We start from the raw sequence: 18,079 nt of genomic DNA on the forward strand, positions 1-18,079 counted from the left end.
ATGTTTTATGACACATTTTACATAAAATGTATCTTGCAAAATAGATATTATTTTTTCCTAAATTAAAAAAAATACATGTATAATTACCAATGAAACGAAGTATATGCACTTTGTTTCGTTCAATACAATAAAGGACAAATATTTTTTTAATTAAAAACTAATACTATTACTTAATAAAATAAACATGTTATAATTTTAGGTTACAATATGTTATGATATATAATATATATCTTTTTATTACAAATATAAGTTATAATGTTTTTATATAATAATGTGAACTATGTTATTGTATAATCATTTTAAAGCACAAATATGTATATTTCATATATATATATATATAAATATACAAATATATATTTATTTTATGACATTTAGTTAGTTAATTATATAACTTGAAATACAAATTTAGAAACATTAAAATGTTCAGTACACCAAAAAAAAAAAAAAGAATATAATATTTTATTGTTCTCTGGAATATAATAATTATACACATGTATATTTGTAATATTTTACACATGATATATATTCTTATTATGTTTTTCATTAAAAATATTATAGTTAATAATTTATATTAAAGAATTCTTTACAGAAGGATATATATTTTTTATTTTTCATCTTACTCATTCATTAATCCAAATTTTGTATATTTTTCATTATTTATTAAAATCTTACAAATCGTTTTTATAACTATAATCGATAAAATAATTATAATTGTGCTTAATGTTATTTCCTAAAAGACAGTATTTATGTGATTCTGATAAATTATTTATAACATTTTTAAAGGGTTCAAATAATGCAAACTCCGTAATAGATTTCAATACTGTATCTAAAGATTTCATTCCTGATAATACTGGTATTCCTTCTCCAAACAAGGAAATAATAATAAATATAGCAACAACATAACCATAATTTCTAAATTTTTAATTTTTTAAAGATATATCATAAATTCTTCTTTTTTTTCTAGATATTCATCATAATCTTTTTTTTTGATCATTTTTTTTTTAAAATGGTAACATTTTCTATCAAACATTCCATTATTATTATCTACAACGTCTATGTAGTATTGACACTTATTTAAAAAGCTTTTATCACTTTCTTTGTTTTCTCCTTTGATCCATTTTATATTATTTTATATATCTTTTTGTTCATTAACACCACTATCTAAATACTTTTCCTTAAACCAAACATTATTTAAATCCTTATTCTTTTTATATTTTGTAAGTGATCGATAGTTCCTTGTACCTAATTTTCTAACTGTGTTACAGTTATTATCTAATGATTTACTAATAGTACTCTAAAAATACAATGTAAATAATTTTTATTTAGTAGAATACGTTATCTAGTGATAAAAAAAACATTAATATAAATAAAACATAAAAAAATAAGAACAACAAAATAATGCTTAACTAAGGATATACCGCATCTTTCTTAAATTGACATATCAAAGTAAAAAAGACATATACAACAATTTATATATTAATTAGTATGTTTATTTTTTGTTCTATCATATAAATTTTTAATATATTAATATATTTAATGATTAAAAAATTAATATTAATATATTTCTAATGGTAAAGTATCCTATATATATTTAAAATATTTTGTTTTATTACTACTTCTTAAATACATAGTTAAATATATATAATTATAATATATTTTACCACTTATATATAGAAAAATAACTTCATATATATTTTACATAATTACTAATTTAATTTTATTTTCAAAAAGCTGATTTTTATTAAAATAAAATAATTTAAATTTATTCATAAATATTGAAAATATATAATTTAATTATTTAATGTAGTGCACTATATAAATAATTTTTTTAGTAAATCTTTTTCTAATAAAATATAAAAAAATACATATAATTCAATAATACTTCGAAATATTAATATTATATATAATATAAGATGTAGAGAATACAGTTAGTAAATTGTTCCATATGTCAATAAAATATAAACAAACCAAACGTATCTTATCCTATTAATAATTATAAACATATAAACATTATATTTTAGAACTCTTTATTATTTTTAAAAAATTTTAATTATTATAATAATATAATTATAGTAATAATATATTAAAAAAAAACATTTTGTGTTGTTCTAATCAAAACAGATTCATTATTTAACCCTTAAGCAAAATCAAAATTTTAAAGTTAATAATAAAACAAAAATGAAAAAATTATAAATAATGTACTACTATGAAATTTATGGAAGAATATATATTTTAATGGTAAATGACTTATTTTACATCTTTTTTTTTTGTATGATAATTCTTGAATATATATTTTTTAATAATATTTAATTAAAATTATTATTTCCAAGCAATAATCTCTATATGCATCTTCTTAATTTTCTTTATATTTATTTTTATTAATTATATATGTTCATAGGAAACATATAAAAAAAAAAAAAAAAAAAAACATATCTCCCATTAGGATGGATCTTACAGTAATCATTTGCTATAAAACCTTTTTCATAAAACGAATTCTATTACATAAATATTAATTTTTTATCAAATAAAACGTGCATATCAATGAAACAAAAATTATTCTCTTTGTTTCATGAAATTCAAAAGATGATAAATTTATTATTATTATTTTAAAAATAATAGAAAATTTTATTATTAACATCAACAAATAATGATTTTTATATAGATAAAGCAATAAATAGAAGGAAGAAATGTTTATGTGAAATACATTTTATAATACTTCTATAGAATTATATGAATTATTCTATTATATTTTAACATCAATACATAAATATATACTTTTCATAAAATTGATTTATATTCACAATTATGTGGATGAAACCATCCTATTTAATTAATCATAAACAATAAATTATAATAAATATTTATAAATATTATAAATATTTAGATTCTAAAGATAACTAAGAACATATATTTTTTATTGTCTTATATCAAAAAGAATCAATAAGAGCATTTATAAATTTTATTAAATTCTTTGCATGCTTATTAAGAATAGTTATATGGACACTATAGATATTATTTCATAACAAAAATTTCTATATACAAAAGAATATATTCCTTTTTGCATATTTTATCTTTTCCTGAACTTAATTTTTTGATATTTTTTAACTTGTTTATGGTAATACATTATTACTGTTATAATGGTTACACCTAATATAAAAAAGGGTAGAATATATATTATGAGACCAAAAAAATTAGGTACGTAACTGGTGTATCCCCATATACAATTTTCTCCAGAATATATAATAACACGAGACTTCTTTAACAACGGATCTAAACTGTAGCTCTCTAATAAATTATGTAAAGGTTTAAACCATTTTTTTAAAGAGATATTCAATAAATTAATCAACCCATTTAAAATTCCATAGTCACAAGAATAATCTAATATGAGTGATATTAAGAGCGACATGAATATTAACAAAGGCAGGACAAGCCGTAGTCTGTATTTCTTGAGTATCATTTTTTTGTAAGTCTTATTACTAATTGTTCTGTTGTTTTTAAGAAATTCTATAAAATCAATTTCTTTGAATATATTTTTTTCCAAGTGAGAATATTTTTTAGTTTCAAATATACAAGTTTTTTTTCTCAAAAAGTGTTTATCCTGTATTGTTTTCTTTGATAAATTTGCACTTAATTGATTGTTTTTACTTTTAACTTTTTTTTCATTATCAGATATACATTCGTGATTGCTAACATCATTATTTAATATTTCTTTACCTAAACCTATAATATTTGAATGTTTATTCTGTTTACACTGTTCTAACACTCGATAATTTCTCATATTTAATTTATTATAAAGGATGTAGTTCCCCTCTACAAAGTGATTAAGCACACTCTGAGAAAACAGATAAAACAATTGATATTTAAACAATAAATTAATTTATTATAAAAATTAGTATTAATAAATATTAAAAAGACAAATATTAATAATACGAATATACTTAGATATTATTAACATATTACTTCTTTGTAAATATGACAAAACCATGTTAGATAAACAAACGTAGTAATTTTAATAAAAAAGGGTACATTATTTTTATGTTTCATTATATATATTTTTAATATTCTAATGTACTCAACAAGGTAAAAATTAATAATAATATAATTAAAAGGAAAAATGACATATATATATATATATATATTTATTACGTTTTCCTTTAGAATTATATTGTAAAAACATGACTAATGTATATCTATATTGTTTTCTAAAGAGAAGGAAGGAAAAATAAATATAAAAATATATTATAAAATTGCTGTCTTAATTTTTTTTATAATATAAAAATTTTAATTAAAATAATATAATTCAAATACATTAATAGATATTCAAAATATATAAATTATTTATATCATATAGAAGAGCACTAACATAATTCCATTATTATTTCATTTAAATATAAAATGAATAAATAAAGTATGCATTTTCATAATATTTCTAAATTTTGATTTTATGTAAAATAAATAATAAAGAGCGGGTAGATAATATATTTTTTCTATATATCAAGAAATTAATTATTAATTTCAATTATTTTTTCCCATTAATAATTCCATATTAGAAATATTATATTTTGGAAAAATAGGTTTCTTCTAAAAAAATGTTAATTATTATTATATTAAAATAGCACTATTGGTACATTAAAATAAACGCATTCTGTACATGTTTTTGTTTTATATTAATAATAAGACTTGCATTTTTTTATGATATATAATATGGGTACATAAAAATATCTATACGACACTATATAATCAACCACAAAATATATATTTTAAAAGTAAATGCCATTTAATCCTTCATTTTTTTATTAGAATTTTTGTTTATTATAAATTTTAATTATTTATAATATATAACATTATATATAAATAAAATTTTTACAAATTTTACTAATTTATTTTTTCTTTTATTTTAATATATATATGTATAAAGGAGAAATCTAAAAAAAAAAAAGAAAATATGTAAGATTATTTTCTGTATAAAATGTAATGTTACCAGATTATTCTTCGTTTTATAATGTATTCGTTAAATAAAACAATGAATTAAAATATATATATTTTTTGGTTATTAATTTATTATTTCATAAATATTTTATTAAAATTTTACACAATACGATTAAATAATTATTTACCCCAGAGTAATAAAAAAATAATAAATGTATTTATCATTACTTTTATTTATAAAATTATGTTATACAAAAATTAACAATCTCCTACATACATATTTACTATAAAATAAAATTATTTTATTAATAATTAAACATATTCTACCAATAATACGAAACCTAAAACAATACCACTGTATGTATACAAAAAAATAAATAATTTTATAAAAGACTATAATTTTGATGTTAATAAATAAATTAAAGTATATTATAAAATTTTTATTAATAACTTTGTTATTGTTTTTATATTCATATATTCAAATATTATTCTCAAGATATATATCTTCAACAATATATTTGAAAATATTAAATACTTAAGATATTTCATTGATTAATAAGGCCATTTTCAAATTTACGTATATAGTTATTAATAAATAAAAGATTAATCTTAACATAGGATTTTAATTTGAAATTATGATTCCAAATTAAAAAGAAAATAGTATCTAATTATTTAACAAGCACTCAAATATATTGCCCCAAAATCCATACTATTTATCTTTATGTAATTAATACTTTTATAGAAAATATACCCTAATATTTAATTAATAAAACTTGCAACTTACTGTATTCATAGAAACATAATTACATTCATATAAACTAACACAGATTAGTAACATGATGTTATTTTTATTTAATTTTATATTATAAAAAGTGAAGATTAACAAATTTCAAAAACAATTATTTTCTTATTACAAAATACTTATTTTTTGACATATAGGTTCCTACTAATGATGATATCCAATAAATAAAGAAAAAATTCCATGTAACATAAATGTATGAATAACTGTCTATATATAATGCTTTTATAGCCAAAAATCGTGTTTACTCATAAAACTTGTATACATTATTTTTAAATGGCCAATTTACTTTAATTATAAATATATTATTTTTATTAAGACAATTACTTTTTTGTATAGAACGAAAGGAATGATTGTTGTATAGAAATACCTAGTATCAGACTAATATTGTTTCAATAATTATATTCACTTAAATTTTTGAAAAACAGATATATATAATTTTCTTTTGTTAGAAATATGTAAGCAATGTTCATAAAATGATTTTATATACAATAATTACCTAAGTTAATGAAATGATAAATACATTTTGTTCTCTTTACTTTATTATAAAGCTTCATGAATTATAAAAATGATTATATACTATTCATAGTTCATTCTTAAAAGTAATGTTATAATACTATATATTTATAATGTCATACATACGCTATTCAAAAAAATATGTAGAACTAACAAATATATGCTTATATGAAACAAGATTTTAAATATACGTTTCTTAAAATGCTAATTTCAACTATGATTATTTGTTTAGTTATAATTTAGTTAACATATGGTGATATACAAAAAAAAAAATGATTTAAGTTTTTTTAAATGAAAAACTGTATTAATTATTTAAATTATAAGTAATATTCAATAATTGTATTTTAAAACATCATCAAATAATCACATAAAACCATAAAAAAAAACTCAAAATATATAACTGTTAAAAATATAAATCTCTCACTACATAAATGAAGTTGGGGATATTGGAATTCTATACATTAAATTAGTTAAGCTTTTATTTATTATTATAATTATTTACATATAACTTGTACAAATATAATTTTACATATAAAAGACATTATATTATGAATACCGAAAAATTTACATTCACATTTTTATTAAGCATATGATATTTATATATGCACATATATGTATACATCTGCTAAATCGGAATACTAAATTACCTTACAGCAACACATTATAAGATGAACAGAAATATAAAAACAAAAAAACTATCATAAATATTTAATATATTAATAAATTTTTTGTTTCTTACACTTTTGTTTCAATATATATTTTTATATAATCTAGATGTAATCATAATATTTTTAGTTAAACAAAAGATTCTTTTAAGCATATAATTTTCTTAATCACTATCCATAGTTCAATAGTTAAATGAAAAACACATTTTCTTAAAGCATCATATTTATTATGACTAAGCTTTAACTTCATTTTTCCTTACTTCAATTACATATTTTAAGAATTTTACCAGAGTATAAATAACCATTGAAACACTTAAAATAGATAATAATAGTCCAATGAACTGCGAATTATCACGTACATAAGTTAAAAAATTGCTTGTGTCCCCAATTGGCATAAGTTCCTTTAAAGTGTCAGAGAAAAATTGCGCAAAAATATACATTACAGATGATAATAAAAAAAGTATTACTGGTAGAGCAAATATCAAAGCTGTATTTATAAATACAGAAAGTTTTAAACTTTTTTTCTGCACAGGATCTGTACATTTTCTATATTTGTATATAGTACAAAATACTCTGTATAATAGTTTTTCAAAAAAAGTATCTATTGCTATATATGGTTTACATATAATAGACGTGTATTTCTTAATTAATATTTTGGATTCAAATTTTGAATTATATTTGTTCGCAGAAGCACTTTTTCTACTATTCACTGATATTCCTGAGTGTTTTTTATCTTCTAAATAATAATTTTTTTTTAAATTTAATTTATAATTGCATTTTAAATTTATTTTTCTAGTCCCATGTTTTGATAATATTCTATTACTTCTTGAAATTACTATTCTATTTTCACAGTTTCTATAGTATAAAGATTTATCAGAATTGCACTACAAAAAAAAAGAAATATTAATGTTGTATATAATGTGATGTATTTTCTTACACTTAAAGAAATATTTCCGTTAAATACATATATATATTATTCATTCATATGTAACGTTAAATATTAAAAATATAAAGGATATTGTCTGGGATGTAATAATTATACCAAAATATTAATATAAGAGTAAATGAAATTACAAATGATAAATATTATGGTTTTAACAGAAATAAAATAGTTACTATTCCCCTTCATTTTTTCATGATTAAGTGTTATAATATATTTATATATGTAAGAAAATAGGCTTCATATTCGAGAAACATCGTTGAAAAATATTCTCTTTTCATTTGTTATTTTAAATTTATCATATTTCTTTTCCTTAAATAGTATCAAATTTTTTAAATAAAACAAAAATATAAACAATAGAGAAATGTCAACACTATAAAGGCGTTTCTAAATAGCTCCATTGAATTTATTTATAAAAAAACTTCAATTAAAATAAATTTGGTAGAAATAATTTTATTAATAAATCTACTAATATATATATATACTAATCTGATTCGTCTTATAGAACAAATATTAAATTTTGCTGTTAATAATCTTAAGAAAAAAAAAAAAGTCTTCTCCGATTCTTAAAATTTTTGTTTTATATATAAAATATAAAAAATCCGCTATATAAATTATCACATTAATATACATCGGAAATATAGCAATTGAAGTGCCTAGATTCGTATAAATAAACGTAGTCCTCTGCTCTTATTAAAAGATCTTAAATTATTATATAGAATATAATTCCTGTAATATACTGAAAAAAAAAAAAAAAACTACATATTTTTGTTATTGTAAAAATTATAAAGTTGCATCTGATATATACTTGAATTTTTAATATGTTCATGCATTTTTATTGTAGAAGTTTCATTGGAGAATTGAATTAACATACAAACTTTTGTATTTTAAAAAGTAAACTCTAAATTATCTGTTTTATAGGTTTTCGCCATATTATTATTAGTATTACATGATAATTTTTATATAATTATAAAAAATATATATTATTTATTATTGTTAAAAATTAATACACTATATGAGTTCACTTATTTATATAATTTTTTATATCTTGTTAAAATAATGCAAACTTATAAGTTATAAAAAAATAATAATATTAAAAAAAATAAGAGAAAAGAAAAATATTAAAGTAAATTTAATGAAAAAATATACTTACCAATTATGAAATACAAAAATAAATTCCAATATAAAATAATTTTACATTAAATAATTTTAGAGAAACTAGTTCAAGCTATATAAAATATCCCTTTTAATAATGTTATAAGTAAAAGAAGAAAAACTAATATCCCAACATTTTCATCCATTCCTAATTTTTGCATTTGATAACTTCAACTAATTATAAAAATATTATATATTAAATAAATTATTTTAATTATAAATAATTAATTGGTACTAATATATCTAATTAAGTTACTTTTCTAAAAAATTATTAATTGAAAATAAGAGAAAAGAATTATAATAATATTTAATATAATATATAACACATATTACTCTGGAACACTGCATAAAATAAGATAATAATTTTTTTATTTCATGCTTTCATATGTATATACATTTATGTAATTGCACCAAATGAAAGTAGTAAATTCCTTCAAAAGTATACATTATCATGGAAAAAAAAATATCGAAACACTATAAATAGTGTAAATAATAAATATGTACATTTTTATAGTTATGTATAAGTGCATGATATCTAGCTAGTTTAATATAATAATGCAAACAAAACAAAAAAAAAAATTTAATTCATAATTTCATTAAGCGAATAGTAAATCTTAATTATGTACAAAAACAAAAATTTTCGGAAACCAATGTATTCATTATAACTAGTTTTTTATTTCATCTCCCCCTACTTCTATTACATAATTTATAAATTTTACCAGTATATAAATTACCATGGTGATACTTATTATAAATAACGACAATAAAAAAGCTTGCATTCCAGATTTTGTCATAAATTGTTGAAAAGATTGACTATTTTTCCCCAACACTAGATTACCTAGTGGAGGACAAACTAACAAAAGTAATGAAAGTACTGTAAAAAAAATTATTGATGGTAGAGCAAAAGTTAAAACAGCACTTTTACACGCTGAAAATTTAAAATTTTTTTTTTGGATAGAATCTGTACATTTCCTATATTCATATATTGCAATAAATCCTTTATAAATTAATTTTTCAAATATTTTATCTATTTCTACAAATGGTTTACATAATATATATATTCCCTTCCTCAGTAACTTTTTTTCCTCAAATCCTGAATTACATTTATTTTTAGTTCTGCTCTTTCCATCGTATTCCGCTCCAGTATTATTACCATAATTTTTTAATTGACAATTTTTTTTTTTTTTTTTTTCATATCGTTATATCCATTTCTAGGGAAGTTACGTTCTAATAAAACCTTTATTTTTTCATTGTTAAATTTTGATAATAATCTATATGTTCTTGAATATAATGATATATTTTGAATAGTTTTCATACCTAAAATTTGACCAAAGTTATGCTACAAGGAAAATAAAATGTTTTAATTTTTTATAGTTTGATATATTTTTCTACGCACAAAGTAAATATTTTGTTTCAGTTGATATATGTGTATATATAACATGAATCATCATAAAATATGGAAAAAATTTTCTGCAATGTTATATTTATACCGCATCACAGAAATAATAATATATCCAAACAAAAAATATAAATATAATATTTTTAACTAAAATAAAAGATATCATTTTATATTCATTCCAAAATTATTTTGTTCAATGTCTTTAAACATGCAAATAATTTACTATATATTTACAAAATCGTAATAAAAATATTTTTTCATCTCCTTTGTTATCTGATTTTATGCATTGAAAGAGTAATAAATTCAGAAAAAAAAAAAATAAAAATAGAAATTTAAAAAAAAAATAATATAAAAAAAATTTTAGTAAATATTTCAATAAATTTACATATTAAAAAATAAACATTAATTATAATAATTTTTAGTAGCCCTAATTTTATTAATAAATGTTAAAAATATATTTACATTTTAGCTTCTTAACAGAGTAATACTAAATTTCCTTGTTAATACATTTCAAAAAAAATAAAATAAATTTTTGGTTTCCTTATGATTTTAATTTATATATAAAACAAAACAGTTTATGTGATAAGAATAAATATATTATCACATAACATTAATATAATTATTATTTTTATGATAAATATCCTGTAAATAACATAAGTAATTTTTACATATTTTTTTTTCTAAGCATTATTTTTTATTTAAAAAACGTAAATTTCACATATATAATATAATTACAATGACAGAAATGTAAAGAAAAAATAAAAAAATACAAATTTTTTTTTATCGTATAAATTATGATCCAATATATGATAAATGCCTTTGCATATGTAAAAAGCTTAAACATTCTTTTCGTAAAAATATGATTGTAAGATGTAATTCAGATACAAAATTTTGGTATTTAAATAACACAATCCAAATTGCTAAATTTAAACATTTGTAACATATTAATAAAAGAAATATACAGTAATTTATATATAATTTAAAAAAATGTATTTTATTTATCATTACCAATAATGCATGCATTAACTGTGATAATTCAGATATTTATAAATGTTTTAGTTTTATTAAAATTTTATATATTTAAAAATTCTGCGGAAATATTAGCGTTAATAAAAAAATGTAAAAACGTATTTAGCAAAAAATTCTTCTTAGTAATTTAGATAATTCAATGGGAAATTCCAAAAATATATAACGTAAAAAAAAAATGTATAATAATTTACATTTAAAACGTTCTATAAGTTATTATATAGTATATTATATAATAAGACTTATAAAAATTTTTAATATATTAATTTTTTTCCCGAAAATTTTGAAAAAGGAAAAAATTTGGTAATTATTTTTTATTAATTTATAAATAAATTATACCCAAATTAACATATTTAAGTATAACCATTATTTATGTAATGTATATAAAATAAATGAGACGCTATATTGAAATATGCTTAGAAAATTACATATATGTGTATATCAATATTTTTATTTGTTTCTGTTTTTTTCACTTATAGTCTTGAGTTAATTATGAAATTATTAAATATTAAATATATTATTTTAATAATATAAATAATAAATTGTTACTAATTTTTTTAATTAATTTAATCTCCTTAAAAAAAATAGTTTATATAAAAACAATATAAAAAAAATAATTTAATTATAAGCGCAATATATAGTATTACTCTAAGAAAAACAGTATTAAAATAAGATATTTATGTATTTCGTGATTTCATATTTATATAATGTATAAATTTGTTATAAATATATTTATAATGAATATTAGTAAGATAATTAGTCCTACACTTTCGAGAGATTCTTACGTTATCATATATTGCATATTTTAATTTATATAAAAAATATAACGTATTACCTTATTTATTAATACTATATCTTATTCAGATTACTTAATCAAAGAAGTTAGATAAAACTATTATCTTTTATCTAATCAATAGTTTTTAAATTATCATGTCAAGTATATGGTTTGACATTTTTAGGATTATTCCTTTTTCTGCTAAATTTTATTTTTAATGATATATTTATTAAAAACATTTATATCAGTCATAATTAATTATACATTTTCATCTAAATGGAAATATCATCTATAAAAAAATTTCAATTTTTAGGTAAATAAATATTCTTCCATTGAATAAATGGATTTATCACACATTAATAGGTTCAATTTATAAATATTTATTTATATGTATTTTTTGTATATAGGAATATATTTTAATTAATATATATATATATATATATATATGTATGTATATATTAATCCATTAATGTTTTTACATCTTTTTAATACGGTATCATTTATAGTATTCATTTATATTAATTAAAAACTTTATAATAGTAGTTCATGTTTTTTCTAATATATATTGTTATTAATATTATATAACGGTGGAGTATATGCTTTTTTTATTTTATAATTTAGTTTAAAATAATATGATGTCATACCATATATATTTAAATTGAAAATGTTATTATATTACTGTTTCTTTAAGTAACATTTTTAGAATGATCTTTACTGTACAGAAATTTGTTCGTGTCCATTACTCTATTACTGCTAATAATTCTATTAAAACTTATCATTTCTGGATTCATTTGCAATTTTTCTTACAGTGACATATTTTTCATTTAACTATAGTATATAATTGGTACCTATTTTATCTTTTAATTTCCTATGGCTAAAAGATATTTAACAAATTCATAGTTGATACGGTTTTATATATAATTATTCAATATAATGTTAATCAAAAAAAAAAAAAAAAGATTACTAAATTAGGCCATCATAAAATTAATGATTCATTAAATATATATAACAAGTAGAACTAATATAAGTAAAATAAGATATTTTATTTACTAAATATTTTGCTTTTTTTTTTATGTATATATGTTATTAAGCGAACTCATTCAAAACCAACTAAAAAAAAAAAATTGTATGTTATATTATATAATACAAAGTAATATTAAATATATAATGTATGTAATAATAATGTGTAAATTTTAATAATATTAATAAGACAATTAAAGTTTATATCACAATAAAATTGTTAATAAAAAGAAAAAAGCTCTTTAAATTTATATACTACTATAAAATATCCTAAAAATAATCTACGCCTTTTTATACTTTTATAAAGTTTTAAGTATTAATTAAACAAATTATTTCATCATAATAAAAAAACATCAAAAAAAAAAAAAATTATTAAAAGTAATTACCATATATATTATTTTAAAATTATCACATAACATAATTTGTTATGTTTCAATGGTTTCGTTTTTGAAAATTTATTTTTAGCTTACGCAAAGTATCTTTATATTACATTTCAATGTAGACATAAAAAATTAACTCTTTGGAACCTATAATTAATTAGTTTTTTTTATTTAAACAAAATAAAAGATATAACTATATAACTACATTCAAATTTCTTGAATTTTCATATTAATCAAAAGACACATTTACTTTTAATTTGATACAAATATTACACTATTTTAATTACCTCAACAAATATTCATTTAGTTGAGTACAAGATAGAAAATCATGAACACTATATTTTAGAGTAAAAATAAAAATTCACACATGATGTCAACAAAATAATATAAACTGTTATTTTCTATATTAATTTTTAAGCACATATAGTATTTTTCATAAAAATATAGTTATATACAAAAATATATACGTAAAACACAACAATTTATTAAGGATTAAAAATAATGTAATAAGCAAAAAAAAAGAAATTATAATATTCAAATCAACAAAGCAAATAGTAGCGTTTATTTTTTTTATTGCATATCAAAATGGTCAGCTAAGAGAAGAAGCATTGTTTAAATATAAGCAATTAAATTCATACTTATTATTTGTGTATATAAAATGGGAACTTATAGATATTAATCTTTATATAAGTCTACTTTACGGAACGAAGGATATGCCGTATTATATATATCAGCTTTTATACGTGTTAACTTTATATATGTTTGAAATTTTTTGTAAAAATAAAACATACTTAATATAACTATATACATGAATATCACACATCCTAGATGTGATAAATATAATCTACCAGATAACTCTACATCTTTTAAATAATTTAATTTTTTTAAAACAATTAGTAGTATTCCAAGTAGTATATGGACGCTAGCTAAAACACAAATCTGAAATACTTTTTTTTTCATGCTTTTTCTTAAATACTTAAAATCAGCATTTGCCATATAACTAACTAAATTTTTATAATATATTTTGTCTAGCCTTTTATTTTTTACTGTGATTCCCGTTTTAGTATTAGATGATTCCATTTTTTTGTATTCTCCATTATTTTTTATTTCCTTCTTTATACATTTAATATTTGAATGTTTTTCCTTTTTATGTGCCGCCATTATTCGACACAATCTCACATCTAATTTTATAATAAATTTAGAATTATCATATGTGGATCTCTGATAAGGGCTCGAAAAAAAAAAAAATATATTTGTCATTTAAAGAAATATGTAATATTTTGCTTAAAAAAAGAATTAATAAATATAAAATTTGAAAAATATGGAAAATATAAATATAATTAAATAATATAATCATACCATATCATCCTTAAAATGACATATCCAAAATAAAAGGATAAATACCGCAGTTTTAATTAATAAATATTGCACAAAATTTTGCTCCATGATACATATTCTTGATATTTGAATATATTCAGAATGAAAAATAATTAGCAATTCTGTAATATACACCAAATATAGAAAGATGCTACTTTCAATATTTTAATTTTGTTTCAACATTTTTTATATTTTCATAAATTCTCACTAAAATGTGAGGATAATATATTGCATAGTATAAAAAAATTTAATTTAAAAAAATAACTTAAAATATTTATCATTATGTTTTTTATAATGAAGTATCTCCAATTATAATAATCTAATTCGAATTTTAACTTAAATATCCAAAATATAAAAATTAATTATTTAACACTACAGTAATTATTAACGTATTATATGGAATAATTAAAAAAAAAAAAATAAAAACATTTATTTCGACATATTTTTAAATATTGTTTCTATTTATCATATCAAACATATATAATGTGGAGACTAAAAAATAATATACATTAATGTTTTAATTATAAATTTAAAAATATATATTGAACTAGTCATGCTAATTTATACAAACTCTGTCATATAGTTGTTCACTGTTATAATTGAGGGTAGTTAATATAAAATAATAATTAAAAATTAATATTTAAAAAAACAATTTTCCATTTTAAAAAACTACAGGTTATTCCGAAATAATTATATTTAAATTAATATATGCATAAAATATAATATATTATTCTAAATATTTTTTTTCGTAATACATAATATCTGAAAATTTTTATAATATAAAAAGTTTAAACAATAATAATTATTTTTTTATCATAAATATATAAAATATATTGTTCATTTTTTGGAATACATTTTAATAATATTCAATAATATATTATGAATTTATTAATTCACAATAATTTTACAAAATATTCATCAAACAAAAATTAATATTTATATTTATGTATATAAAAATAAATATATCTTAAAATAAATTAATAATCCACTGCATGCAGTAACAATAATTTCAGAAATATTTCATTCTGTATATATCTAAAAATAAAATTTATATATATTATTTTTGTGTTAATGTACATAATAAAATAATAATAAGCTCAACAAAAATTATCATTAATTATTTTTTATTATGAAAAACGTTCGACAAATTCATAGTTAATTACTTGGTTCCTTATATAAACATACTATGACTAAAATATTTAAAAAAAAATAAATTCAAAATCAAGTTAATATTGTTTATGGAAATTCATTTAGTAAATATAATAATGTAAATCCTAATATTATTGTTCATTATTATAAACAATACGAGTAAAATGTTTAATATATAATAAGAACAAAATATTTTTTCAATAATACATGAAAAACTTCGTAGTTTCTTAAAAAAAATTAATAAACAAAAAAATAAAAAGAATACGATTACATTTAAGCTACAATATATGAATTACAAAAATAATAACACGGTAATTAACACAATAAAATTATTATTCCATAACATTAGATATATATAGTTATTTTATGAGTTAGAAAGGTATATATTTTATTTACTTTCTATAGTTCATTATATGGTCGCCATATATTTGGATTCATTCAAAACATACATTTTTATAAGGATAGTCCTCAAACGATTTTAATAATTAGTAAAAATTTGCATATTGTATTACATTATGAGATACTTTTTAAATGTATATATATCTTATACTATAAAATGATTCTGAATACTTATGTTATACGTATATTAAACTTAGAATTATTTAAAATATATAAGCTATTTTCTTTCTTTTATATATATATATACCTAATTTATTATGTAATTAAATTTCAAGAAATTTTACTTAGATATTATATTTAAACATGAATATACATTACCATGATTAAGTAATGTTTATGTAATAAATATATAACATTACATATAATTGAATAAATTTTTCTCGCGTGCATTAACGTATGCATATGAACTGAACTTTCTATTTTTCATTCTTTTTATATATATTTTTTTTTTTTATTTCTTATAGAAGTGCTTATAAGACAGTGCAATATAGTTTTTTCATACACATATGTTAAAATTATGTTTCGTACTTAGCAACTTTATTTATAATTACCTTATATTATTCAGATGTATATGAGAACTAATTATTTTTATTTACTGAATTACATTAAATATACAGAGTAGCGATTATGTTATTTTTTATAAATTCACACTGAATCATATATAACAAAATAAATTATTTAATCATATAGAACAAAATTTACAATATACTTAAATTACTATGATCATAAAATTTTAATGTTTAACTTCATTTCTCATTCCCCAACTAAAATATAACTTGCTTATTTCATATTAAATTATTATAATATCACACTTTATTTTATTTTTTTAAAATAGATTACTTATAATTTAATATTAAAATTTATATTACTTTATATCATATAAAATTTCAAAATCAAATAAAATTAGATGCTCTATTTTTTATCCTGAACAATAATAATAAAATTCATTTAAATATTATTAAAATAATAATGTTATAAAATATTTTTGTTTTCAGTGATGCAGTACATTTATTAAATTCAATTAAGCTTATTTATAGATTATAATGCATATTTAATAAATATATTTTATTTTATAATTTAATTATAATATGTGTAACTGCAATTCTAATTTTTTTTCAATGGTAACTTAAATATTAATACAAATTAAAAATTCTTGCCATGTGAAATTAAAAATTATTTCTTTATTAAAGTTCCTACTAGCAATATTTTCATTCAACACATGTTGGTTATGCGTATACACTAGTCGTATATTCTCTACGTTCTTAAAGTACATTTAAAATAAAAAAAATATATGCATGCATAATTTTATTGACTAAAAATACTATTTAAATGTAAGAAAGTGTAATAACTAAAATGTATTAATGTTATATAATAATTATCATTTAAATCTTTAAAAAAGCTTATTTAATAAATGAAACTTTTTCATTAATATAACGAGCAAAAATTTTCATGAGAAGCATTATGTCATTCACATATTTAATCATGCCTCATAAAAAAATTAGAATAATTATCTAAAGATATCTTCATAAAACTTATCTAACAACAAATAA

The 18,079-nt window shown here is 17.9% G+C and overlaps 2 protein-coding genes and 3 pseudogenes across 5 annotated transcripts; all 5 read right to left on the reverse strand.

Moving 5' to 3' along the window:
• Positions 1 to 616: 616 nt before the first annotated feature.
• PmUG01_00056400 lies at positions 617 to 1,282 on the reverse strand (annotated as a pseudogene). The gene is given in 3 exon segments: positions 617 to 721; positions 732 to 950; positions 965 to 1,282. Coding segments are annotated over 3 exon segments (642 nt in total).
• A 1,785-nt stretch (positions 1,283 to 3,067) lies between these two features.
• Positions 3,068 to 4,044, reverse strand: PmUG01_00056500 (fam-l protein; the record flags this gene model as incomplete). The annotated part of the gene is made up of 2 exons (XM_029004700.1): positions 3,068 to 3,832; positions 3,961 to 4,044. The coding sequence occupies 2 exons, from the start codon at positions 4,042 to 4,044 to the stop codon at positions 3,068 to 3,070; spliced, it is 849 nt and encodes a 282-aa protein (XP_028859091.1).
• Positions 4,045 to 7,151: 3,107 nt separating this feature from the next.
• On the reverse strand, positions 7,152 to 7,846 carry PmUG01_00056600 (annotated as a pseudogene). Its single transcript is given in 2 exon segments — positions 7,152 to 7,748; positions 7,763 to 7,846. Coding segments are annotated over 2 exon segments (681 nt in total).
• Positions 7,847 to 9,672: 1,826 nt separating this feature from the next.
• PmUG01_00056700 lies at positions 9,673 to 10,343 on the reverse strand (annotated as a pseudogene). Its single transcript is given in 2 exon segments — positions 9,673 to 10,173; positions 10,188 to 10,343. Coding segments are annotated over 2 exon segments (657 nt in total).
• Positions 10,344 to 14,279: 3,936 nt separating this feature from the next.
• On the reverse strand, positions 14,280 to 15,050 carry PmUG01_00056800 (Plasmodium exported protein, unknown function; the record flags this gene model as incomplete). The annotated part of the gene is made up of 2 exons (XM_029004711.1): positions 14,280 to 14,825; positions 14,964 to 15,050. 2 exons carry the CDS (start codon positions 15,048 to 15,050, stop codon positions 14,280 to 14,282), a joined length of 633 nt encoding a protein of 210 aa, XP_028859092.1.
• Between the last annotated feature and the right edge of the window lie 3,029 nt (positions 15,051 to 18,079).

This window comes from Plasmodium malariae (assembly GCF_900090045.1).
Source record: "Plasmodium malariae genome assembly, contig: PmUG01_00_30, whole genome shotgun sequence".
NCBI classification, from domain to species: domain Eukaryota; phylum Apicomplexa; class Aconoidasida; order Haemosporida; family Plasmodiidae; genus Plasmodium; species Plasmodium malariae.